Here is a 23693-nt window from a genome sequence, read left to right on the forward strand (position 1 = left end):
GCACAGAAGCGCCCTTTTCTCAATCGAGGAATGCCCTGGATTGGATGGATACCAGCGTGATGCAAGGCACAAACCGCGTCCCTAGCCCAGCGGCGTGCCTGGCTGGCGAGGCTAGTCATAACCATGGTCGCCGATGCCACACTCCTTAGTTAGGAGATTGCATGACCCCCTGGCAGCCATTAACTTGCCCCAGATGGCGTCCCACTAAATACGCCCGCATTCGCCAGTTAGTTCAAATCTCGCCGTCAACCTCCTTTTTGCGCTCGACTGCTTTTTAATCTTCAAAAAGTGTTTTTGCACCTCACCTCATACACTCTTTTGCGAAACCTGCCTGTCACTCCTTTAGTGCTACTGTCGAGACTGTTCCCCGCGTTCCATTCCTTTCTGTTGTGTCCTTTCCTACACGGTCGTTAGAATAACTGCTTGGATATTATCCTTCCCTTTGCCCGTTTGTCTTTTATCAGCCATTCTTTACTACCGTTCAAGAAGTACCCAGAGAAAACGCTTACCGCAAGGGTCACTGGGAAAGAACAGAAAGGTCAGCATTGCGCATCAGCTGTGCGACAAATTCTGTTATTGAAAGTCGATATGTTGCGCATACCAATCTGGGCGTCAGCCGTCCTTTTCTTCCTTGCCGGCCCATCTCAAGCTGGACACGCCGATTTCCATAGTTATACTTCTGGGTTCAGCCGTCATCACGGAGGAGGCCACCAGAGATTCCATCGGTCTGTCCCTGCACTGGAAGCCCATGGGGTGTCCTATATCGAGAAGAGAGGTGGCCAATGTCAGTTCCCTGCGGATGCTGGACTGGTGGCTGTTACCCCGAATGCGATGAATGCTGGCTGGGCTATGAGCCCCGACCAGCCCTGCAAGCCTGATAGCTATTGTCCCTATGCTTGCCCCTCCGGCCAAGTTATGGCACAATGGGACCCAAAGGCGACTGCTTACACCTATCCCGCTTCAATGGTACGTCCAAATTATTCCTAGGACCGATAGCAAACTCACCTAACTCTTTCTTAATAGAATGGTGGTCTTTACTGTGATAAAAATGGAAAGATTAGCAAGCCGTTTCCCGAGAAGCCATACTGCGTTGATGCCTCGGGCCCTGTTAAAGTCAAGAACAGCTGTGGAGGAGTGGTTTCTTTCTGCCAAACTGTCCTTCCAGGAAATGAGGCTATGTTAATCCCTACCAGCGTGCAGGATACCGCAGATCTCGCAGTTCCCGATCCGTCCTACTGGTGTTCAACTGCTGCTCAGTATGTATTAAAGAAAGAAGATAGTCATTTTACCGCTTGTTTCCCTTTGCTAACTTTCGCTCGTCTAGCTACTATATCAACCCTCCAGGTACTGACACTGATACTGCCTGTGTATGGGGAACTAACGCCAACCCATGGGGTAACTGGTCTCCGTATGTCAGTGGTGCAAACACCGATCACAGTGGGCAGACCTTCCTGAAGCTCGGCTGGAACCCCATCTATCTGGAAACGGCAACTCCCTTCAGGGATGAGAGCCCAAAGTTCGGTGTCAAGGTTGAATGCGAGGGATGCAATGGGCTCCCTTGTGAAATCGACCCAGCCAAGAACAAGGTCAATGAAATCACTGGCAGTGGTACTGATGGTGCAGGTGGTGCTGCCTTCTGCGTCGTTACTGTTCCCAAGGGCACCCAGGCTACTATTGTTGTCTTCGAAGGTGGTAACAGTGGTGGCTCCGGTGATTACGGACATGGTGATAAAGATGAGAAGCCAAAAGATGATGACAAGAAAGAACCCAAGCCATCTTCAAGCTCTTCCTCGCCCGCCCCGTCGTCCACTCCTTCAAGCTCGTCCTCTACGCAATCGCCGACCCCTACCTCTACATCCGCCTCGTCCAGCTCCGAAAGCACTCCGACGCCAACTAGCTCTTATCCGAGTAAGTCTAGCTCTACCACGTCATCGTCTGCGACTGCGGCTTACTCCACCACCTCGAAATCTCCAGACGCCTACATACCATCGCCTCACGTATTTATTGAGAGCCCTAGCTCTTCCGTTCACCATCCCACCAACGGCTCCTCAATCATCATGCCAACGCCTACCAACTCCGAAAAAGCGCCTGCTCCCACTCATAATAACGCTGCTTCGGCTGCCGCAATCTCCGTTATGAGTCTCACGCTTAGCTTCCTGATCGTCACGATATTCGTGAACTTTTAAACAATACAAAAAAACAAAAAGGAAAAGCGGAAAGCATGGAGTAATTGACTGGGATTGGAAGCGCGTTTTACTTTTTTTTTTTTTTTTTTTTTTTAATTTTTCTGCTTTTTAACTTCACATTTTACCTGATCGTCACCCCTTTATATATTCTTTGCTACTTTATTGCAAGAATATAGGCCTATATACCCTCTTATATTTGCCGCCCATCTTTTACACTTTTATTTCTTAATTCACCCTTCACGATGAGATTTACGCGTAGGCCGGGGCTTTTTTATGACACTTGTGGAACCCCCTATGATTTTTCTAACATTTATACCCTTCTGATATCCCCCTTTATATCTTATTATCTTCTTGTATATTAATTTTATTGATAATCATGGCTTCAAAACATGTCCCTTGCAGGTATACGTGTTTACTATTCTTCTTGCTCTATGCCCACCCTCCGTCCCCCTATTTAGAGCATCCACATCCCCAAATCCAGCAGGCAGCCGTCCTTTGCTCCATGCAGTTGCGTATATTTTAATCATCACCTAGATCGCCTCCGTAACCTGATGCTTAGTATTAGTCAGCGAGAAGAGTATTGTCTAACGTGTGGTCACGTTATTTGAAAATTAAATCATCCAACCATCTTTTTGAAATCAAAAATAGAATCCAATAAAAAAGCAGCACCGAGCCTAAACCGTCGAGTGGACTACATCGAGCTAACAAAAACATCCCAGAGACCTCGAACTATCTATCTACGAATCGCACGAACAATAAACTGGCCAAAACCAGCGGCCACAAGGATATTTATCACTATGGTACGCCGTACTCGAGACGCGCCCCAGCTTGTTAACTGCAAATGGTGGAAGCGAGGCCACTGCCAGAGGGGAGACCTATGCTACTTCCGCCATGATCCCTGCCTACAGGGCGTTGACCACAAGGCTGATGCGCCCACGGATTCGAGCGATGCGAATGCTACCACTCGGGATACCAGTAAGTTCCGCAGTAAAGATACTATTGATTCTGCTTTGTATTGATTCCTGGGCGTAAGAACATGTTAAAACATTGGAGAGTCTCGGGATATAATCAACAGTTATCTAACAGCAGGCTTTTTCACAGATAAACCGTTACGGCCTCGCCAACCACACGGCTCGTCCAAGGCACCTGAGCATTGCTCTATCTGCTTAGAAGTTCCGAAAATCTACGGCTTATTGACTAAATGCGATCATGTGTTTTGCCTAGGTTTGACACCTCCAGTCGCTGCGCATGTTGGAGCTTCCACTAACGAACTTGATGGCTAGAATGTATTCGACGTTGGAGAAATCCCAAGAAAGATTCAAGTAGTGGCGACAGCGACAGCTCTTATTCTGGTGAATCATCTGCGATATGGGGCTCGAAATCAAAAAAATCTTGTCCCTTATGCCGTAAGCCCAGCAGATACGTTATACCCTCCGCAATATTTCCTGCTCCACCAGCAGGTACAGGAGACTCCTCCAAAGGTACAGTTGAAAACGAGGCATCATCCTCCAATCAATCTAAAACCAATGGAAAATCTCATGCCACACCTAATCCCTTGAAGATGTCAATCATCAAAGAATATAACCGGAGTATGAAGAGAATACCCTGCCGGTACTTCCAGACTGCTGTAAAAAACTGGAAACAGGAGGTAGACGAAGCAACACAAAAAAAGAGAGAAGCGCCTCCATTTCGACCAGGATGCTATTTTGGAAACAAATGCCATTACGCCCATATTGACCCTCAGACTGGCCAGCCATATATATTCGATGCCGCTCTCATCAAAGAGATTGACAGAAAGCGATCACGGCGTAAAACCCAACGCCGAGGATGGAGTGATATATATGATTATCCTGCTTTCTTTGGTGGTGGTCTAGAGCCAGATCTTGAGTATGCTTTTCTATCTTCCTTTCTGGAAACAGGCAATGATTGGGATATACTTGATGACAGTGATTAAGACTGGCATATAGGAAGTACACATCGTAATGACCCTTCCAATGATGAATCAATATAGTCATATATTATTGACATGTTTGTAAAACATACTAGGGTATCTTCAAGTAGCTTTTTACGTTTTCTTAGCGACCTCTATATTGGATTGTAAAAGTTTTTCTGGATTTTCTTTTAGCATTGATCCTAATCTAACAATTTTGTACCTCCAAGCAGATACAACAAGTGTTCATCAATGCATTCAAGGAGGTGCCGTTCGAGAGCTAATTTCTATGTGTCCTGCATTGATTATGGGCGGCGAACGAGTACATTTCGTAGGCTAGGATTTCGCTTGGGTACTTCTTTGATAACCTGCTTCCTCTCCTAAAGTAATTGTAACCTGCCATTGTTACATAAATGGCTTGTTTTAAGAGCATATTGGATATAGATGCCGCGTTGCACTGTTCATCGGTGGCGAGCTGTACCTTGATATGTGCCGTTTCCTACCAGGTCAGCGCAAATCTCAGTGGGCTTGGACATCTGCATTAGGCGGACCATGACTGTGGAATGCCTTAGACAAGGATCAACCTCGCTCACGGGCGGCGCGAAGAACTGTTTGGTATTGATATCTTGTCCCTGTGCCGTCGGTCTCAAACCTGGTCCGCTTATCCAATTTCTATGGCTGATCGTCCGGCAGCTTTCTGCTTCTATCCCGCCTGCAACTATCATGTTCAATTATCATAGCCGACCCTCCAAGATCTGCTGCAGGGCCTTGTATTTCCTAGCATGGATCATCTACCAGCTAAGCTGAAGCGGGTAGAATCATCCATCATCCCTCAGATCAGTAGCGCGCGAGAATGTGCCTTGTTCCGCGGCAAAGGGGGGGGTATTGAGAAGCAGAAAATGTCTGCCCACCGGTTCTGAATGTATGCTATGCATGTACGGAGTATAGCTAAACGAGTAGACCTCTAAGCTCCATGACTTCCTAAGGCGTGGTTGTTGGGCGCAAAGCTACGGCGCGAAGTTGTTGAAGTCGAGGTGCAAAGAGCCGAAGATGCTCCCAAGCGAAAAGCGTTTCCCGCGGTTAATGTCGACGTCAACGCCAACGCCAACTACAAGCATTTCTTCCTTGACCGCACATACAACAGCAACGCCATAGATACGGTGTTTAATTTTATTTTATTTTACGAGATGATGTACTCTTGCTAGCCGAGATGCCGTTACCCAAGCAAACTGTAGGTTGTCTGTTCTTCTTCCTCTGCATGCCCGGCACCAAAGTCCTCCGATGACGTCGTTGTATTTACAACCAGCACCACCACACGTCGCCGAAATGCACCGTTTACTCAAATTTCTATATTTCTCTGCATTTATGAATACGGGCTAATGTTTTGTTCTCCATGTCCAATAGCAAGACTTAATATTCGCACTTCAGGCACTCGTCTTTCGACTCCGTCAACTCAAGAAAGAGCGGCAAGGCTACTCCAAGGCAAAGCATCGAGAGCTTGCAAAGCTGTTAAAAGAAGGCCGGGAAGACTTTGCTCGTATAAAGACGGAAGATGTTATTTCGAACGATAACTTGATAGCGGCCCTTGAGGTGCTTGAGCTGCACTGCGAGCAGCTGCAAGTTCGGGCCAATATTCTGGACCATCTCGCTTTTGGGCAGAAGAAGAATAAAACGCCAGTGAGGCACAGAGGCAAGGCACAACGGGATGCGAGATCGAAAACCTCTGCTGGCGGAGGTAAGGCTGGTTCGCATCCTGCTGGTGAGGGATCCAAACCTGCCCCTGGGGGTGGTTGGGGGATATGGAACCTCTTCGGTTTCTCTTCGACGCCTACTTCTTCATCACAACAGCTCGCAGAGAGCCTGCCAGGTCGTTCACCAGATGAACCGGTAGTTCAAACTGAGGGAAATGATGGAGATGTTTCAGAAAAGCAATATGAGGTTTATATAGACCCTGAACTTGATCGCTCCGCAGCGGTGGTTTTCTATTGCTACGCCCGAATACCTCGTGATGTCCCGGGCCTATTAGAAGTGAAGAATAAACTATCTCTACGTTGGGGAAGTGATTTTGTCAGCAGAGCACAGGATGACGACGATCTGCCGGTAGAGCTACCAGAGATTCTGCTGGATAGACTACGAGTTCGAAAGGCCCCGGAGTCACTAGTCGAGAGCTACTTGACTGAAATTGCAAGGAGCCATGGGATACCATACGGCGATATCAATATAGACGAGGAACAGGAAGCAGTAATATCAATAAACGATGCTCACCCAGCAGAAACAAAAAACGGCGAAGCACGGTCAACACAAGGGGCCTCTGGGGGCTCCGAAGCTCGTTCAGAGGCGAGCAATACAGCTGCCGCAAAGGACACTGCGAGTAAACTTGGAGGCATACCCGAAGTAGATGAGCTTGCCCGGAGGTTTGCTGCTTTAAAGAAATAAAATGAGCTGCCTTCACATCTTTGCATATATCAACCTACATTCAATGTGTGTGTTGTGACATTCTATATCTTCGGGCCATTAGTTATATGATCCGATTCCAAGTACCCACGTGAATAGTTGACATCCATTAGTTATCACTAAATATACAGCATCGTCCAACCATAATATATGACAAACATATACTACAGTCCTCATTCATTAAAAGGAACTTGGGGAGACAAGTCCGCCTTTTGATATCACAAGAGTATTTTATCATCTACTGGAAATCAGCCAAATATCATGATAAAAAGCAGGTTGTTGAATACCCCCCAGCTGAAACCTGCTAATTGCAGTAATACTGCCTTCAACACTTGGAGATCCCGGGAAATAGTTGGGACTTGGTGGGCTACTGGTACAGGACAATGCAAAATTGCCTGTCGCCAATGTGGCTATCTTGGTTTCCACCCCTGGACCCTCACATTTCAAATGGAGGGAGATAGTGGCTGCCAGGAACAGCCAGTGTAACAAGTCCAAATTTTTAAATCAAGGGCATTGATAAGTCCGTAACCACCTAGGCAGTGGCTCCCTATCCCTTGTCCACTTCCTGCTCTCCCGCCTCCAACTTATCCAACTGGGAGAAAAAGGAGATGCTAGGTATAGCTAGTTGTAGGTGGTATTCCGCGATGTCGAAACTGTCTCTACAATCCATTGTAGATTCGCTAGTCCTCGAAACCCATATTTGAGGAGTTCCTGGCACCCTAGATGAGGTTTCTGGACACCGGAGCTGCGAGGGTAGTTGGTCTGCTGGGCGCGTACAGCGGTGGACAAGATGTTGACTTTCTTTCCACAAGGCATAGTAGAATGCTGCGTTAGCTGTGACAGCCGAACATACAATTTCAATTGAAGCCCACTAGTTATACAAACTAAGTCAGCCACCTTTATAGCAATTAAAAAGGGATGGATAGACTTGAAGATGGCATACCAAAGTTCGGGACTCCTGGGAGACGGAATGACTGAGAATTAATGGTATTCTAGTGACAGTAATGGCTACTACCAATGTACCAACAAGGAAAAGGAGGGTTAATTGGACCTTACTATGTATGTTATCGTTAGAAGTGACTTAATGTAATATAAAATAATTGAAGACCTACGTCTGAAATTTGAGAGCACTCATCCTCCAGAGGAGTGGTATGGGGAATAAAATGAGAGCGAGGTCGGTTATTATGTTCAAAGATGCCATGCAGAGGAGATTCACTGTTCCCTTCCGACACAAATCTATATATACCCAATAATTAGCTTCATATACTCCTTTGTGATATCGATAATGCTACCAATATGCATAGTTTGGACTCACTATGGCTATACTCTGGTCTCCAGGCACTATATAAGAGAAGTTGTCTGTTAGTAATGGTATAACTAGTGCTTGGTTTAACATCCTGTAGATAGGAGAAAGCTTACACATATATAGGCCGGCATTCAAGTAAGGTCGCAAGGACGATGATGATGAATGTCAAAAAAATGAATGCACGGAGAATTTGAATAGCTCTGTGAACTCGAATTGACCCCGTTTCCAGTCGGGTGTAGAACTGGAGAAGGCATAACTTCATGCACCAGAGACTAGTTGATAGAGTCAGCTGCTGGTTCACGTTTCTCCAACATGGGCAACACACTTACAACATTGCATAAGTTAAACGAGCCGTCATGACAAGCTTTTGAAACAGCTCTTCATCTTTCTGTGAGAGCGGCTTCTCTAGGGAAAAGTTCCAGGACATGCAGACGGTCCGGAGTAGCAAGGGGAAGAGAGAGGCAACCATCCAGCTATCATCGGCATGCCACCTCTGCTGCTGCATAGTAGGGAACCATTTCAACGTCCCGCCAATACGCACAAACGAGCGGATGAGAACCTGAAGAGTACAGATCGCGGCCGCAACCACGATCTGCGTTTCTTCTGAGGTCCATACCATTGGATATTGAAAGGACAGGCAACATGATCATGAACACGTTTGCGAGGAGAAGGTCGCGTCTCTTAGCATCCGTATGAGAGAGAGCAAGGGGCCGACTTTGGTATTAAGAAGCAGCTTTCTGAAGGGAAGGGATATCGTTTTCAGCCTTGTGCTTGCTTGTTCCATGCGAGGAAGATGAAAATTCGGGGCCAGGAAAAGGAGAAAGGCTCTGCCAGCTGTTGATCCCCATGTGGGCGCTGTATTTCTTATATCCAAGCAGCATGATGACAGAGTAGGGGCTCTGGGCTATGCTCTGTTCCTGGGGCCCTGTCTGACCCTCATGCCATCAGCTCGTGGAGGTGAGCCAGGTAGCCCAAGCAAGTCTGACTGGCGCACGAAGGCACGAAAGGTACCCACGACATGACTATACAGCGAAGCAGCTCGTACAACCTCGCATATGTAAAAAGAAAAGAGCCAGGTAGCATGTATCCCTCGGTATCGTCCTATAACTAACGGCTGTAACTCTGGGTCTAAATAAAGAGCACGCTGAGAATTCGTACGGCCAGAGATGCCACGAGAGTTGGCCTCTTTGGTAGCCATAAATGTCCAAGTCCGGTGGATAAATGTAAGGCCCGTTGAGAAGACAGCGTGAAGTAGGTATGGATTCATGCAGTCAGATAGGACAGTTAGTTACCCTCCGCCAGCCTTGTTTGAAAGATCTCTCGAGCAGAGTCCATACCGAGTCTCCTGCGCAACATCAGCCGAAGGGCTCTGGCAGCGTCCGCACATTGGCTGCTTTCTTCGGATTCGGGCTACATGCTGACAGTCTGCGTGTAACCAGCCGTCTTCTTCGCTATTAATAGCCATAATTAGCCGAAGTTGCGGTATCTGCAGTCATCGAGGCTCATTGAAGTGTTTTTTATCTGCTTGTTGACTTCAAGCGTTGCTGGCTCCGGTCCCCCTTTTACGGTTGACATCCACGATCCATGGCCCTTCTGTCTAATCTTTCTGTCATCTCGGTGGCCCGTCGAGGACCTCGTGCATGTCTTCTTGTCCTTGATGGAGGTGGCAGCCTGGAGCCTGGAAGGCATCTTGGTGTGAAATGTGATACAGGCAGTCTCCAGGCTTGTGTCAGGGGCTGCCGGCCGTTGAAGAAATCAGGACAATCCTGGCTCGTGGAGGAGCGAAACCGGCCAACCATGGACGAGATATTCAACTAAAAATATAAAAAATAAAAATAAACAAGGAGAGCCCATCCTTCCTCGGGACGTACAGGTGTATTTGATGCGATTTTATCGTACCGTTTACAGGCTTGATTGCTTGTTAAACCGACGAGCTAGTTGACTAACTGATATCACCAATATCTACGCACAAGTAGAGCTTCGGATATACAGATCCCACATTGAAAACCATCTGTGCAATGCATGACTATATCAGTCTCCACTATCGTAGCCTCAGGAGCTTCAGAGTCAACGGCCTCGGAGATCAGGGTAACTAGTTGTATCTACAGCCATGTCCATGCAAGGTTGGTCTTCTCTGTCGAATCCAGGGCAGCCAGCTCAATGCACTATTCTCTGCCGGCAGTTCACAGTGTATGCTCTGTGCTAGACCGCGTTTCATCCTGGCCATTGTCTCACGCGGACATATGCAAGAGTTGGTGCCGAAAAGCGCATGGCATACAGGCCTCTGGACACCATATACCCAATCACTGCCCGTTCAGCCCGAAATTTGCCTCAACATTCCTTCATGAGGGACAAGAAAGACGTGTTAGCCGCTTCTTGTGATATGAGAAGGATTCGGCCTGCTTGCCTGTGAGTGCCGAGATGCTGTGAAACCCATGGCATGGCGATCACATCACAGGCATTGATCCCTTCATTCCTCTTCCTTCCTTTTTCTCGGAGGGTATCCCAGAGACTGGCCATATTTCTCCGTCGTTGATGAGTCGGAGAAGTCTGGATATCCTCGTGTGCGCCGTTTCTGCTGCATCTGTGAAGCAGCATAGGACGTGCTGGTGGTCTTTGTACGGGTCGGGCGAACCAGCAAGGATAAACCATCCTTCACCTTCATGCACGTAACTACAACGCAGCATGTGCGGCATCTGCCGTGAAAGGACCATCGAGTGAGCTGAACTTAGTCCATAGTACGCGGGAGGTTGTTGGGTGGTGGATGACTGGATAGGTGGAAGGGTCTTCCTGCGGTCTCCCCTATTATATCTGGTTATATTTGGCCGCGAATCTCACAAAGCCGCACACACGTGGCATATTCTCTCATAGAAAAGGTGATATGCATTGTGATATTACATACAGTTGGTTTTCTAGTCCTTTGGCTTTCGTCGGTTGTGCTGGTTGCCCGTCGGGTTGATCCATTCTCATTCGTAGGTGGCTAAAAGCTAGTTAAGGGGGCATAGTTACGAGCGAGGATGCACGGGTTGTAAGCTCATGACTCGCGGGTAAACAGCAGTTATATTTAGAACTACCCAGGTGCGAAGAATTACTGTGGTATTGCTGTATTCCGCTGCGATAGGGAGTGCATATTAAATTGGGGTTTGGAGTTTGCATTCCTTAGAATTGGTATATGGTGATTGCTTCGGGGATCCATGATTATTAGCAGCTTCTAAGATACCACCCTGCCCTGAATACTGCTTTGACTTACTTGGTCTTTTTGTCTCGATAGTGCCATTTTGCCTTTGTTTGGTAGATTAAATTGGTGCTACCATTACTTCCCCTGCTATGCTTGCATGGAGATATATTGATTGGAATTTGGCTCATGAGCCTCTGAGGCTAATAATCCTTGTTTAGGGAGAGGCTCCTCGCAGGCTGCTTGGAGAAGAGGCAAGTATAGATATATTTATATATGATATGCTAGAGTGGATTTATATACAGTTTCTAATCCGTTAGGATAACTCATCCAGACATTAATCATTTTTCATTTTTGATATCATACCGTTCATTTAATTTCATTTAATGCTTCTTGAAGCAGGGAAGCCATTCCTCCAAAGCCGAGTGGAAGAGATTCCTGGAAACCTCGCCGGGCTTGAAGTAGGTGCGGAAGTCATAGACGTGCTGAGCGTTGGGGATCAGGTAGCCAAAGATCTTCCTGGGGCCGGTGGAAACGTTGCACTTGGGGATCTCCTGAGAGACCTTGACGCGAGGAGCAAAGGGCTCGGTAGACAATGGAGAAAGGGTGTTCCAGGGGTCGTACTGGCCACCGCTCCAGTAGACGTTTGATGGGCGCATATTCCAGCCCTTGGTGGCACGGTTGGTCTTCTCCGTCTGGGGTTTGACGGGCAGGTATCCGCTCTTGACGCCGGTAGGGAACTGGCGGTAGCAGAAGTCCTGGTTGTACTTGATGGTCTGGTACTTGGAGAGGATCGGGTGCTGGGGGTAGTTGACGGTCTGATAGTAGCCCCATTCGCTGCAGTACTGCCAGATCCAGCTTATAAAGTCTGGATCCTCGCTGGGCTTGTCGAGCTTGCACTCCAGGGGCTTCGACTTGTCGGTCTGCTTGCAGTTGGTCATGGCATTGGCGTTGACCATCTCGGCGAGCGTAGGCCAGGCAGCAAAACGTTCGGCCATGGCCTTGTCTCCGAGCGTGGGGGCCCATCCCTCAGCAGGGGCGGTCTTGTTGGTCTTGGGGTCGACCTCGAGCCAGTTGCAGAACTTGCCGACCTGGCCGTCGGCGCCGGAGGACTGCCAGCCAGCGTAGGCAACGATGAGCGCGGCAGTGAAGTCTCCATTGCTGGCTTGCTCGGCTCCCTCGCCCAAGAAGAGCTTCTTGATGGCAGCTGCGGTGTCGTTGCGGGAGAGCTGGCGGTCGATGTACCTGTAGGCAGCGCGGATGTCCTTGGTGCAGTTTCCCCAGCCGTAGGCGACAAGGCCCCTGTAGACCTGCTCGTAGTAGACGGCCATGTCGATCTGGGCCTGCACTGGAGCTGAAGAAGCCCAGGAGGCGTATATGGTCTCTGGGTATCTGTCACGGGTGAAAGCAGATCGCATGCCAGGGTACGAGCCACCGACCATGACCCAGGGAGTGGCATTGGGCCTCAGGTCATCGTTAGGGAATGACTTCCGCTTGAAGTCCTTTGCGAAGTAGGGCAAATCAGCGAGAGCCTGGTCGTTGTTGAGATACTGGAAGTGCTCTGGGGGGGTCTCGACAGTGACTGGGAAGGGGGTGGACTCCCCATAGTATCTTCAGCATTGTCAGTTTTGCGTCCAACACCATGTATGATATTATATACGTATATATATAAACAGAGAAGACAAGACGTACCGGTGCTCAAAGATGATTCCAATGCCGTGGAACTTCTTGGTTAGCTGCCTGAAGAAGTTGGTCTCGTTGAAGAGATATCTGTCTGCATATCTCTGGCCAGCGGCTTCACCACAGTCGAACACAAAGACGGGCCCGCCTGGCTTGTAGTCCTGCTCGTTGATCCAGAACCGATGCTTGTAAGTGCCCGTCTTGTTGCTCTTGTGATCAATTGGCATCTAACCCGGCTGTCAGTCTGGTATCCATATATACGTCCACAGTGAAAAGGGGGCTCCCTACGTCAACGGTCTCTGCCTGGGGGCTGCCAAACTTGGGGCTGTCCATCACAGCCTTGAAATGGCCTGGATCCAAGGCCAGATCCGAGCTGTAGCCCATCATGACAGCGTCGTGCATGTCTTTGCCCAGCTTGGAGCCGGCGAAGCCAAAGGTCGAGCCCGTGCCCGCGAGGAGGGCGAGGGCAGCGCCCTGGATGAAGCAGCTGGAGAACTTCATGCTGCTGGTCGAGCGATATCAATCAACGAGTAACTGGGCCTCTGGAGAGAAAGCAGAGTCAGAGCCCTCTCCAACGGGCCCGGGAGACAGCAGGCCATCGGCTTTTTATATCTTTGCTTCTCGCCCTTGCCGGCCGTTGTTCTCGTGTCCCTTCCCCGTGTCCCTGTGGGGGAAGAAGGGCTGATCCATCCATCCATCCTCGCTGCCAGTATCCAGTGGGCCATGCGGTTTGGCTGGTATCAACAGCACAGATAACTAGCAATCAACTAATACGAACGAGTTAAGGCTTATCCCCGTCCGACCCTCACCCTCCGGGGGCAAGGAGGATATCGAATTGCAGCTGGACCTGGCCGGAAGAGGAGAAAGAGAACGGCTGGCTGCCGATGTCAGGGCTCCTCGATATTACGTTTATCATTATTATTAGTTAGCTGCCCCCCCAAGGTTATTGAGTATCTCCTTTGCTACCCGCCCCTGGGATGATTATTGCATTGCGCTGCTGAAGCGAACGAGAATGATCCCAGCCACGGCATGGTCAAGGTCAAGGGCCAGACACGAAGAGGGGACCATTCCTCCGCCTCGTATGGGGGGGAGGCGAACCTGATCTCATATTGCAGAAGCTGGCGTATCACGCATCAGAGGAGGTCATTTATCATAACTAACACATCATGGGCGAGAAAGGTCGCACGAGCTGGCTCTGCTCCGGCTAGCTGCAAGAAAATGATCTGCCCTTTTGGCGCCTTGTTTGCTTTTCACAAGCCAGGCCTGGGTTTGGGCATCCGTCCGTCATCGAGCCAAGTCAGTTGCGAGCCATCCGCCATCCAATCTCCGCCTGTCGACAGGCTAAACCAAGCTTTTAGCGTGACAGCTTGGATTGCAAGGGGACGAAAGTCAGAAAAAGATAGCAATTTCTCCATTTATAAGAGGCCGGGGACGGCGATCTTCCCTGTGAGGGAGCAAGACTCAGCCCACTTCTTCCCCCGGCCAGATATAAGAAACCACAGCTAACAGTATTGCAAAGCAGATAACTCGTTAATGTGGACACACCCTGGGAAGGTAACGACTGAGTCTGGGTGAATTTCATGGCCGGGGATTCATTCAGACGGCGAGAACGTCCCGAGAGCTGAGATGGTGGCCGCCGGGTGATGAGGACTCCAAGAAATGCTGGACTGACTTGCCTCTGCTCAAGCCTGCATGTTTCCCCCGCGGGGAATAAGATCCCCATCGCTGCCGGTCATCCATGGCTGTTCTGCTCGCTTCAGACAGCCCCGGACACGCATGTTTGGTCCGCGGTTGGTTTACCCCTGACCCCTGTCGATGGGCCGCTGGCTCGGGCGAGATAATAGGCGAGAGCTGATATCGCCAGGGATGCCGAATAGCCAGACGAGAAACTTTCAACTCGACCTTCCAGAACCATCATTAGATCAGGATGGATAATGGGATACAGTTTACCGCTCTTTAACTAGCTCCTTGTGGAGGGATGGGGGATGGCTAAGTTATGCAAGAGTCATGTACGGAGTAGTTATAGGAAAGCCAACATCATTTTCTTGCTATTACCACTATTTTGCACTATGAAGCTCGAATGAAGCAAACATAGCAGTGTATCAAGCGATGATGGTGGGTTATATTGTGCAAGTAATGAGATACTATGACAAATGTTTGATCTGTACGGAGTAGGATGACGACTCCAGCGCTGTCTGCCGAGTTGGATGTGAACGCAGGCATAGGGTAACCTACTGAGTGTTTCCCACAGGGCTCACTTGCTGCAAATCATGAGTCTGGTCCGGCCTGTTCCCCTGAAGGTAGAAATGGCATTTCTTGGTCAGTGAAAAAGCGGCTACGGAGTAAAGGAAAGGCTAACTACCTGGCCAACTATCGAGCCCTCTGCAAAAGCATCAAGTAACTATAAAATGACCCTCAACAGGCACCCACTTCTCCTGCAAGTAAACATAACAAGTATTATTATTGACACCAAAGCATCTATCCGAAGTTAATTATAAACCCTATCCGGACTTCATGGTCTGGCCGTTCACTTTGCCAACGTACTGTCATGCTTCTTGCTTCATGTTTCTCTCCGGTTGGGGAGAGCGAGATGCCTTTGGGGCATCGCTAAGGAGTGTGGAGGGAATCATTAATAAAACATAGTCTTTGATGGAATGAATCTATCCTCTAGTTATAGGATTGGAAGACTCTACAACTTTTCCGTGAGGCAATACATGCATCGGGGAATAATAATGCTGTAAGAAAGGTAGATAGCAGATAAGATCTCGCTATAACAACCCAAATATAGCTTCTAAAGCTATATCGCAAAGCGCTGACTGAACAACACAGTATGTATAAGTACATACGCATGGCATTGAGGGGTTCCTTTTACATCCTCCATGTTCCTTTCAGCAAATTGATTGTACCTCGAACGCAAGGAAATACTCCCGTTCCAGTGTTATCAGGATCAGATCCAAATACCCGGCTATTTTTCAAATGGTAGCAGTATATATTGTGCACTTGTGCACGCAAACTATCCAGTTCCTTCCGATAGTATGGCTGCAGCAAAAATAGGGGCTCATTAGACCTGTTCCATAGCTTTGTCCGGCTGCCATGAGGGATGAGTTGTTGCGCTGCACGGGCTTGAATGCTGTTTTCTTTGTGGCAGACGCATTCTAGATCATCCCTAAGACTCTCGAAAGGACATATTACCAAGTCTATGCAGGTCGACAGATAACCACCGTGCCAGATGATCTCCGAATCGACCATTTTGCCGAATAACGGCCTAAGCGAGGCCCATTTTGGGTATATAAGGAGTCCGATGTGAACAGCATTCCAGGGTTATTCTTACCCATCGAGCAAACATAACAAGTATCACTCAACAGCTAAATCAGATCAAGACGTTAGACATCGACATCGTTTATCAACTACTGCCTGCGGCTCACCATGATTGCATCAACCCAGAAGTCAACCATTATGTTTGACAATACCACAACAAAGGAGAAAGCCACGGTTCATTCGTCCAAATCTAGCGATTCTTGGAGCCCAACTTCATGGACTACCAAGAAAACCATCATCCAAGAAGTCCAGTACCAGGACCCCAAGGTTCTGCAGGATGTTTGCAATACAATCGCAAATCTACCGCCTCTGATCACTCCCGAGGAAATTGAAGCTGCCCGAAGCCAATTCGCAGAAGCAGCTCTCGGAAAGGCATTCGTTTTACAGGGAGGTGATTGTGCCGAGAGCTTCCATGATGTTCGTCCTCACATCGTCAACCAGAAGGTCAGACTTCTCGAAGAGCAATCCCATATCTTGTCCCAGGGGCTCAATCGACCTGTGGCTACCGTTGGGAGAATCGCTGGTCAGTATGCTAAACCTCGATCTTCTCTGTGGGAAACCCTGCCTGATGGGACCGAGGTCCCAACATTCCGAGGCCACAATGTCAATGGACCAGAGCTTTCTGAGCGCCAGCCCGATCCTCACAGACTATTGCTTGGATACTTCCATTCTCAAGCTACCCTAAATCTCATACGCGGGCCAGATGCGCTCTCCACACCGCCCATGGGCTCTTTTCCGTCCACTCCCGCTGATGGTGAGGAGGGAGCGACTAAGAGAGCCAATGGGGGAACAATTTATACATCGCATGAGGCCCTTCATCTACCTCTTGAGAGCGCCTCAACTGACGGCCGTTACAACACCTCTGCCTCATTCATTTGGATCGGCGAGAGAACTCGACAGCTTGATGGAGGCCATGTCGAATATGTGCGTGGACTGCGAAACCCCATCGGAATCAAAGTTGGGCCTACCATGACTGGAGAAACATTGGTAGAACTGTTGAATTGCATCTGCCCCAATGCTCAAGACCCGGATCATATTGGCCGCGTTACTATTATCACTCGGTTTGGGGCGGACAAGGTTGAAACTGTTCTCCCACCCCTAATCCAGGCCGTTCACCAGTCTGGCCACAGACCGCTTTGGATGTGTGACCCATGCCACGGCAATACTTGCACTGCCAGCTCGGGACATAAGACACGCCATATCAGTTCTATCCTCCGGGAGGCAACGACATGCTACCGGGTTCACAGGGAGAACGGCTCTACCCTTGGAGGGCTCCATCTTGAACAAACCGGAGAGTTCGTTACCGAATGCGTTGACGGCTCGGACATGGGATCAGAAGAGAAACTCGGCACGAATTATCGAAGTCTCTGTGATCCACGACTGTCATACCTGCAGGGTTTGACTGTTGTTCGTGGGTTCGTTGACTTCGCACAGCACATTGATGCAAAGTACCAGACGGCTGCAGGAAATGGTGTCTAACCATATGTTAGCCTTGGATCCTTTTTTCATATGGTTTCACTGCAAGAGGAGGGAATAATATCTTACCTTAATTTCTGTGAATAACCTTCCAGTTGCTGCTTTTGTTTATATTCTTAAGCTATTTGAACCACACAGATAAACACGCAATCGAAATCATTTCATATAGACCATGTTGACAGTTCTCCGCACCATAAGCACATAAAGAGTAGTGACATTGCCAGGCAGAATGAGACTAACGGCCAACCCCTGTACCTAACAAGACGGCATGCGTGATGGCTAGTGCCGACGTAGAATCTGGATATATATCGGACGGGGGAAAAAGTAAAACCTCATTTTGAGGTCCTCGGACCGAAGCTGGATCCATTTTAATCCTCCGTTGAAGTGGACGTTCTTCAGTCGTTTATTTTGTTCTCGAACATGAGTAGAGTAAACCCATACAATTCCCACATTCATTCTCGCTGCACTACCGTAGAGTTGTAGTCTCATTTCCGACACTGCCGTGCCGCAGGGATAGGTAATGCAACCGTAGCTGGGACGTATATTATTGCATCTTGCGTCGTGCGTCAAGCCATGTATTCCATACATCATATTGATGACGACATAGACACGTTTTGTCCCATTGTATTGATATACGACGGGCCCATGGATATGGCTCCGTGGTATTCTCCGTGCATATACGAGAAAACTTTTGATATAGCCAAGCAACAGCCAAATATACCCCAGCCTCTATCGAGGTGACATGCGAGTAAGACAGCCCTAACACTCCAGGTAGTGGGAGCGTGAAGGACGGGTGGCGGGATAGAGACAGGCATTCACCACCCGGAATAGGCCAGCACAAAAAAAAAAAGATGTGCATATGTAAAAAGGAATATAGCACTCCTCCAGTGGTCTTTATGCGAATGAACTGCATCCCAGATCCCGATGATCGTGAGCATCATCTATCCATTCTGACGTGGTGTTTAGGAATAGCAGGAAGGGAGGCTCGGACATCCAGCCGAGCTTACCAACAGTTATCACCTTTGCTCTCATAGGACGAAGGAGTCGCAGGCCCTCATAGATACATAGATCCTCGAGTCAAGGCCTGATTTACGCAAGTCAGGTGCACCAAAGTGGTTGAGAATAAAGGTAACTCGAGATATTGAAAGAGCCGGAAAGCCAAAGCTAGTAGTTATCCTAGACAAGATAGCTGGGCTCTATGGACAAGAGTTGAACCATCGTGTATTTGGCACCCAGGCTGACCCCGTTGGTTTTCTCTCCACTTGGAACACAGGCTGTCTCAGAGACATGGACTCTGTTGCTGCTGCTGTTGTAGCAGATGGAGACTTCAGATGCCATCAATGCAACAAGACCTACCGCCGGCGTATACAAGCCTTTCCCTTTCTCAATCCCCCCTAACTGTCGGGTCCAGAGTGTTAACTCCAACATCTAGGCGATCTTCGAGACCGGCACCGACGCCGTTGTCTTAAGTCTGCTAATCACGAGCGGGTCTCAAAGAGAAAGTCTTGCGAAACTTGCGCACAGAAAAAGTTGCGATGTTGCTTAACTCGTCCAGCATGTAGTCGCTGTGTTCAATCACAGACAGCATGTCACTACCCACCCACTGCACGGATGCACCAGGTATGTTACTCTGCTCGCCCTTTAAATTTATGTAGGCAGCAAGAGAAGACCTTTTGGGTTGAATCAGCCGTTAATCGAGGTTCATTGTGGTTTCGCCGTGAGTTAGGACGATACCGCTGTAATAGCAAAGGACTCAGCATCGATCAGCGAAGCTCACGATATAATCATCCCCGCTCCAAGTATGCCCTACAACGATGGCAGTATTGCCACCTCTTCTGTTTCTCAGGACAGTTGTAGCACTGTAGCCACCTTTCCGTGGAGTCCAGAGGCCGGTAATGCGGATGTCATGCTTCAGAATATCAATGATGAGACATTTCCCGCCCTCGAAATGTCAGCATCAATGGGATGGAACGAAAATTTTCTCCCCGAAAACTATCCTTCTGAATATCACAGCGAGCTGCTCTCGTACTTTTCTCAAATACCGGAGCAACATAATATACCGAAACTGCCTGGTCCCGGTGAGCCACTATCACTTCCTCAAGTTCCACCACTGCTTTCTTCATCTGGTGCTTCATCGTCCATAGGGCTAGGGCTGTCTCCCAATGGCGACTTTAGCTGCGACGAGGACTTATTTGCAAACAACTTTCTCCCAGGACACAGTACGGTCTCCAGTAATACCGGAGAACTCTTCGAGGAGCTGTCTCAGAGGGTGCGTGATTATCCCAAATAGATTCTTCAACGTGATTTTTGGTCACCGTTTATCCACCATAGCCTGTATCGCTGTGCACAGGGAGGTATGGCTGAGCCGTTGGGTATAGCACTGGCTTGTGCCTCTGCGTACGACAGCTGTGTCGAGTCAAGCTCGAGCTTTATCGACACCATGATAAATACTCAGCGGGAGAAGCTGATCCGAGAGTTCCATCTGTATGTGGATCAGCCGGAAACATGTCTGGCTGCGCTCCATGCCGTTAGCGTTTATCAAATCCTCAGCTCCTTGGGTGATCGGAGCACAACAACAGGCCCCGTTGAAGTTGATAGGCCGCAAACGGGATCGGGACTGGCGGCCGAGTTTCATATTTCATTTTTATTAAAGGTACATCCCGCATGCTTCCATTCTTCGCAATTCGAACAATGTTTTCTTGTTTTTGGTGGCAGCTAGGGTGGCTCACAAAGTTTGATAGATGACTCGTCGGCTGTGTAGTTTATATAAAGAAGCCGTCACCTCGGACACAGAGACCGACTGGAATCGCTGGAAATTCGCAGAGTCACTGCGACGATGTGTATTTTTTGTCAACTTAATCAATGTTCTAGCAGCAAGGTGTCGCAGATTTCACTTCGATTATTTTGAGCCTTTGGACGACACCCTCATCCTCCAGATGCCTCTCCCTACCACAGAGCAGACATGGAGGGCGGGCAATGAGACCCAGTGGCAGATATGCCGGGAAGATACCCAGATAATACGTCCAGCCCCCACGCTGCAGAAACTTATGGAGATAGATGATGCAGGCCAGCTGGATCGTGCTACCCTTACACCACTGACCAGAATTATCCTTGCTTGCGCAAGGGTGGATCTAGAGGCCGACTGGAGAGACGGATAGGGGTATTGGTGTCCCTATATCTTTCACTTATTTCTTCCAGCTTATACTCCATTAGGGCCCCTATTATTTGAACTGACATTCAGCTTGCAATTTTTATTCTTTTATGAGAACCAAATGAAACCAAATCCCCTGAAATGACTGCCATATTAGCATTGGTAGCGTTTTAGAAATGACCTTGACAAAAAGCTCATGTTTGTACTCCGTAAACAGTTAGTTAATAAATCAATTGATAAAGAGGATTAGTTACTCACATCGATCTGAGGTCTCGCATTAACACATTAACTACACACCAAGAGAGGCCCGGGCCGTCAAACTAGATCTAGTCGGTGACACAACATCCCACCTGGGGCTATGCAATTGACAGAGTTCTGATCTCAGGACCGCAGAGCCGAGCTGGCGGAGGATGGAAGTGACGTTTGATCGACAGCTTGAGGTAACTAAGAAGAAAAAAAAAAAAAAAAAAACGACACGGCGAGGCCGGCTTAAAAAGGGGCTTCGGGCCGGGCCTGGTTTATCCGGCAATCGATGCAGGGAGCCCGGTGGACTTATGGATTCCCGGATAGGTGGAAACTGAGCTGGCTCCGTCGCAGGGAGATGCATTCGAGCTCTGATTATTATTTGTTTATTTCTTCTTTTCTTCTCTTTCTTTGCATCTTTTGATCGTTTAAGTTGCTTGATTGAATTGAAGCGCCTCCCTATACCCCCTATCTATGCCCCTTTTCCCCCTCAAAGACACCCTCTTTTGTTGCCCCTGAGCCCACGGCCCGGCTTCCTCCTCGCTATCCAGCCTGCTTTCCACCTTTCTCGGATCAAGTACGGCTGCAGCGTGATGGAAGACAATAGTTAGTGCACGAAGATGTAGATCATATCGTCGTGTACCCGCTGAAAGCTTATGACGAGTTACCTTACAGAGACAATATATGCAAGTAGCATATAAGCGAGTGCATAGCGAGGCTCTCACAGCTAAAGAGGATGACACTGCCACTGAGAATGCTGTTGCTGCTATTCTCTATATCTGTGAGCTTCCACTGGTTATCACAGGCGTCAATGAGGCCGCCGGCTGAGTAGGCACCCCATGGTCAGTTCGTCTCAGACTATACGTTGTTGGCCCTCCTTTTTCATTCGTCTGAGGATATCCAAGCCTGGATTAGTTAAAAGCTGAAAGGAGACGGATAATGTCGAGCTGCTCTCGGAGTGCTGTATTTGCCATTGTGATCTCTTGCGGTTCGATATACTCCGTAGCAGTCGATTGCATCACTGGTGCTCATCAAGCATGGACCTAGGTCCTCCGTTATTATCTCAGCTGGGGAGGGCTGGGCCGTCTATCTGGTCTGCCATTGTAGTTACTGGTCCCACACCCTGTGGGTGGTGATAGATAGGAATGAATTGTACGCAGGGACTATAGAAAAGAGAAAGCCCTTGATTATGACAGCCGCAGCAGCAATGATAGGGGCGAGGACAACTAAGGCCTCCTGTTTGCAGATATATGAAACAGTGGACGGGAGAAAACAAGAGAGCAAGAGCAAGGTATAACTACTTGAGACTCAATTTAGTGCTTCGACGGCTAGAATGCTACCGCAATACTTCAACGTCAATTCGGCCTGCGGCATTGACCTAACTATGCTGCCAATTTGGGAGATATTTTCTCCTTGTTGGCGTCAAACCACCCACTTTCCACGGCATGTTATTGCTATAGAAGCCTAATGCAATGCTATCGTGGGTATATTGGAGTTTTCTGGACCATATCAGGACTCCTAGGCATAGCATCCAAGAGTTAGATTATTCTTCTTAATATCAGTAAAATCTAGTACCTCAGTCAATTCGATAGTGTCGATACGCCATAACTACTACAATCAGTGAAAATCAAACTATACCCATACGGATTTGTATCAGTTTGCTAACACAAGTACTTGCCTCACTTTCCTTACAACGAGACTGATTGCCCCCCAAAGCATTTCAAGGCAAGGGTTGAGGGTGATTCGAACAAAACTAATACTAAGGTGTTGTTTGGTTATACCAAAACTTCTTGCTTCTCTTACCCATGGTATTATCGCTTTAGGCTTAATAGATGGAAAAATGACTTTTTTATTCTACTTCTACTTATTGTACTATTGTGACGATTCAATCAAATGTTACATTTGCAGATTTGATAGACTATAAGAAAGTGCCCGACAATCTAGAATATAAGATGCAAGGTAGTGATAACACAATCTATAGTTCTAGGTATTCTTCTCCTTTTTTTCTTTCAATTATATTTGCTTGAAACACGCTATCAGGTATCACTAGTTATAAATCAGGATGTGGAACTCCATACGGTTTGTCTCCTAAGAGTATACTGTCTAGAGTTCTAAGTTGCAAGGCACTGATGGGCCTGCAGCTATCGGTATCTCAATGTAAATGAACAAGACAACCTATAACTTTTTGGCGTGTTTGGGGTATAACTTGCAGTAACACTTTAGGCAAGTTATAAGTAGCACTGATTGAGTATCCATCAGAATAAAATAGACCTAGAAAGGGAGAAATGCTACGGTAAAAAACCATGCCAATGTTCACAAAGGAGTAAGCCACTTCGGAACCACTTGGACGAGGATCACTAGTTAGGACAAGATATAATAAAACGGCATCGGATCAGGAAGGTCTCGTAAACTCCGAATTATTGATATATTACTCATATAAGCATACAATATCTTGGGTGATTCTTCCAAGAATCTCAACGCATGCTCAAGATCCTTCGTCTATTTATCCAAGGTAAAAAATCTCTGGAGGTCGCTTTGCATGCACAAATCCCGTAGGCACATCCGGATTCCGCGCACGAAATTCTTCAAATCCTTTCAGCATCTATTCTCAACATTGAGGCTAGATTACACCATTTTGTTCCATACGCACCGTTGACCCTAGGAAACCGTAGACAGGAGATCCAGTATGCAGCAGCTTGCATGATTCACGGTAAGTTGATAAACGCTTAATGCAAAAATACCACCTTTAATAAACCGAATCCTTCGTTGTTTTC

At 48.1% G+C, this 23693-nt stretch overlaps 8 protein-coding genes across 8 annotated transcripts; 5 read left to right on the forward strand and 3 right to left on the reverse strand.

The window, feature by feature from the left end:
- Positions 1–588: 588 nt before the first annotated feature.
- On the forward strand, positions 589–2186 carry TRV_00916 (uncharacterized protein; the record flags this gene model as incomplete). Its single annotated transcript, XM_003024865.1, has 3 exons — positions 589–966; positions 1024–1256; positions 1325–2186. The coding sequence occupies 3 exons, from the start codon at positions 589–591 to the stop codon at positions 2184–2186; spliced, it is 1473 nt and encodes a 490-aa protein (XP_003024911.1).
- Positions 2187–3747: 1561 nt separating this feature from the next.
- On the forward strand, positions 3748–4140 carry TRV_00917 (uncharacterized protein; the record flags this gene model as incomplete). The annotated part of the gene is made up of 1 exon (XM_003024866.1): positions 3748–4140. The coding sequence occupies one exon, from the start codon at positions 3748–3750 to the stop codon at positions 4138–4140; it is 393 nt and encodes a 130-aa protein (XP_003024912.1).
- Positions 4141–5326: 1186 nt separating this feature from the next.
- TRV_00918 (uncharacterized protein) lies at positions 5327–6552 on the forward strand (the record flags this gene model as incomplete). Its single annotated transcript, XM_003024867.1, has 2 exons — positions 5327–5347; positions 5521–6552. 2 exons carry the CDS (start codon positions 5327–5329, stop codon positions 6550–6552), a joined length of 1053 nt encoding a protein of 350 aa, XP_003024913.1.
- A 1433-nt stretch (positions 6553–7985) lies between these two features.
- Positions 7986–8495, reverse strand: TRV_00919 (uncharacterized protein; the record flags this gene model as incomplete). The annotated part of the gene is made up of 2 exons (XM_003024868.1): positions 7986–8076; positions 8206–8495. 2 exons carry the CDS (start codon positions 8493–8495, stop codon positions 7986–7988), a joined length of 381 nt encoding a protein of 126 aa, XP_003024914.1.
- Positions 8496–8598: 103 nt separating this feature from the next.
- TRV_00920 (uncharacterized protein) lies at positions 8599–8757 on the reverse strand (the record flags this gene model as incomplete). The annotated part of the gene is made up of 1 exon (XM_003024869.1): positions 8599–8757. One exon carries the CDS (start codon positions 8755–8757, stop codon positions 8599–8601), a length of 159 nt encoding a protein of 52 aa, XP_003024915.1.
- A 2677-nt stretch (positions 8758–11434) lies between these two features.
- TRV_00921 (serine peptidase, family S28, putative) lies at positions 11435–13232 on the reverse strand (the record flags this gene model as incomplete). Its single annotated transcript, XM_003024870.1, has 3 exons — positions 11435–12662; positions 12744–12958; positions 13020–13232. 3 exons carry the CDS (start codon positions 13230–13232, stop codon positions 11435–11437), a joined length of 1656 nt encoding a protein of 551 aa, XP_003024916.1.
- Positions 13233–16157: 2925 nt separating this feature from the next.
- Positions 16158–17528, forward strand: TRV_00922 (uncharacterized protein; the record flags this gene model as incomplete). Its single annotated transcript, XM_003024871.1, has 1 exon — positions 16158–17528. The coding sequence occupies one exon, from the start codon at positions 16158–16160 to the stop codon at positions 17526–17528; it is 1371 nt and encodes a 456-aa protein (XP_003024917.1).
- Positions 17529–19111: 1583 nt separating this feature from the next.
- On the forward strand, positions 19112–20683 carry TRV_00923 (C6 transcription factor, putative; the record flags this gene model as incomplete). Its single annotated transcript, XM_003024872.1, has 4 exons — positions 19112–19145; positions 19271–19794; positions 19876–20178; positions 20267–20683. 4 exons carry the CDS (start codon positions 19112–19114, stop codon positions 20681–20683), a joined length of 1278 nt encoding a protein of 425 aa, XP_003024918.1.
- Between the last annotated feature and the right edge of the window lie 3010 nt (positions 20684–23693).

The sequence above is a fragment of the Trichophyton verrucosum genome, assembly GCF_000151505.1.
Source record: "Trichophyton verrucosum HKI 0517 chromosome Unknown contig00086_1.f1.exp, whole genome shotgun sequence".
Classification (NCBI taxonomy): domain Eukaryota; kingdom Fungi; phylum Ascomycota; class Eurotiomycetes; order Onygenales; family Arthrodermataceae; genus Trichophyton; species Trichophyton verrucosum.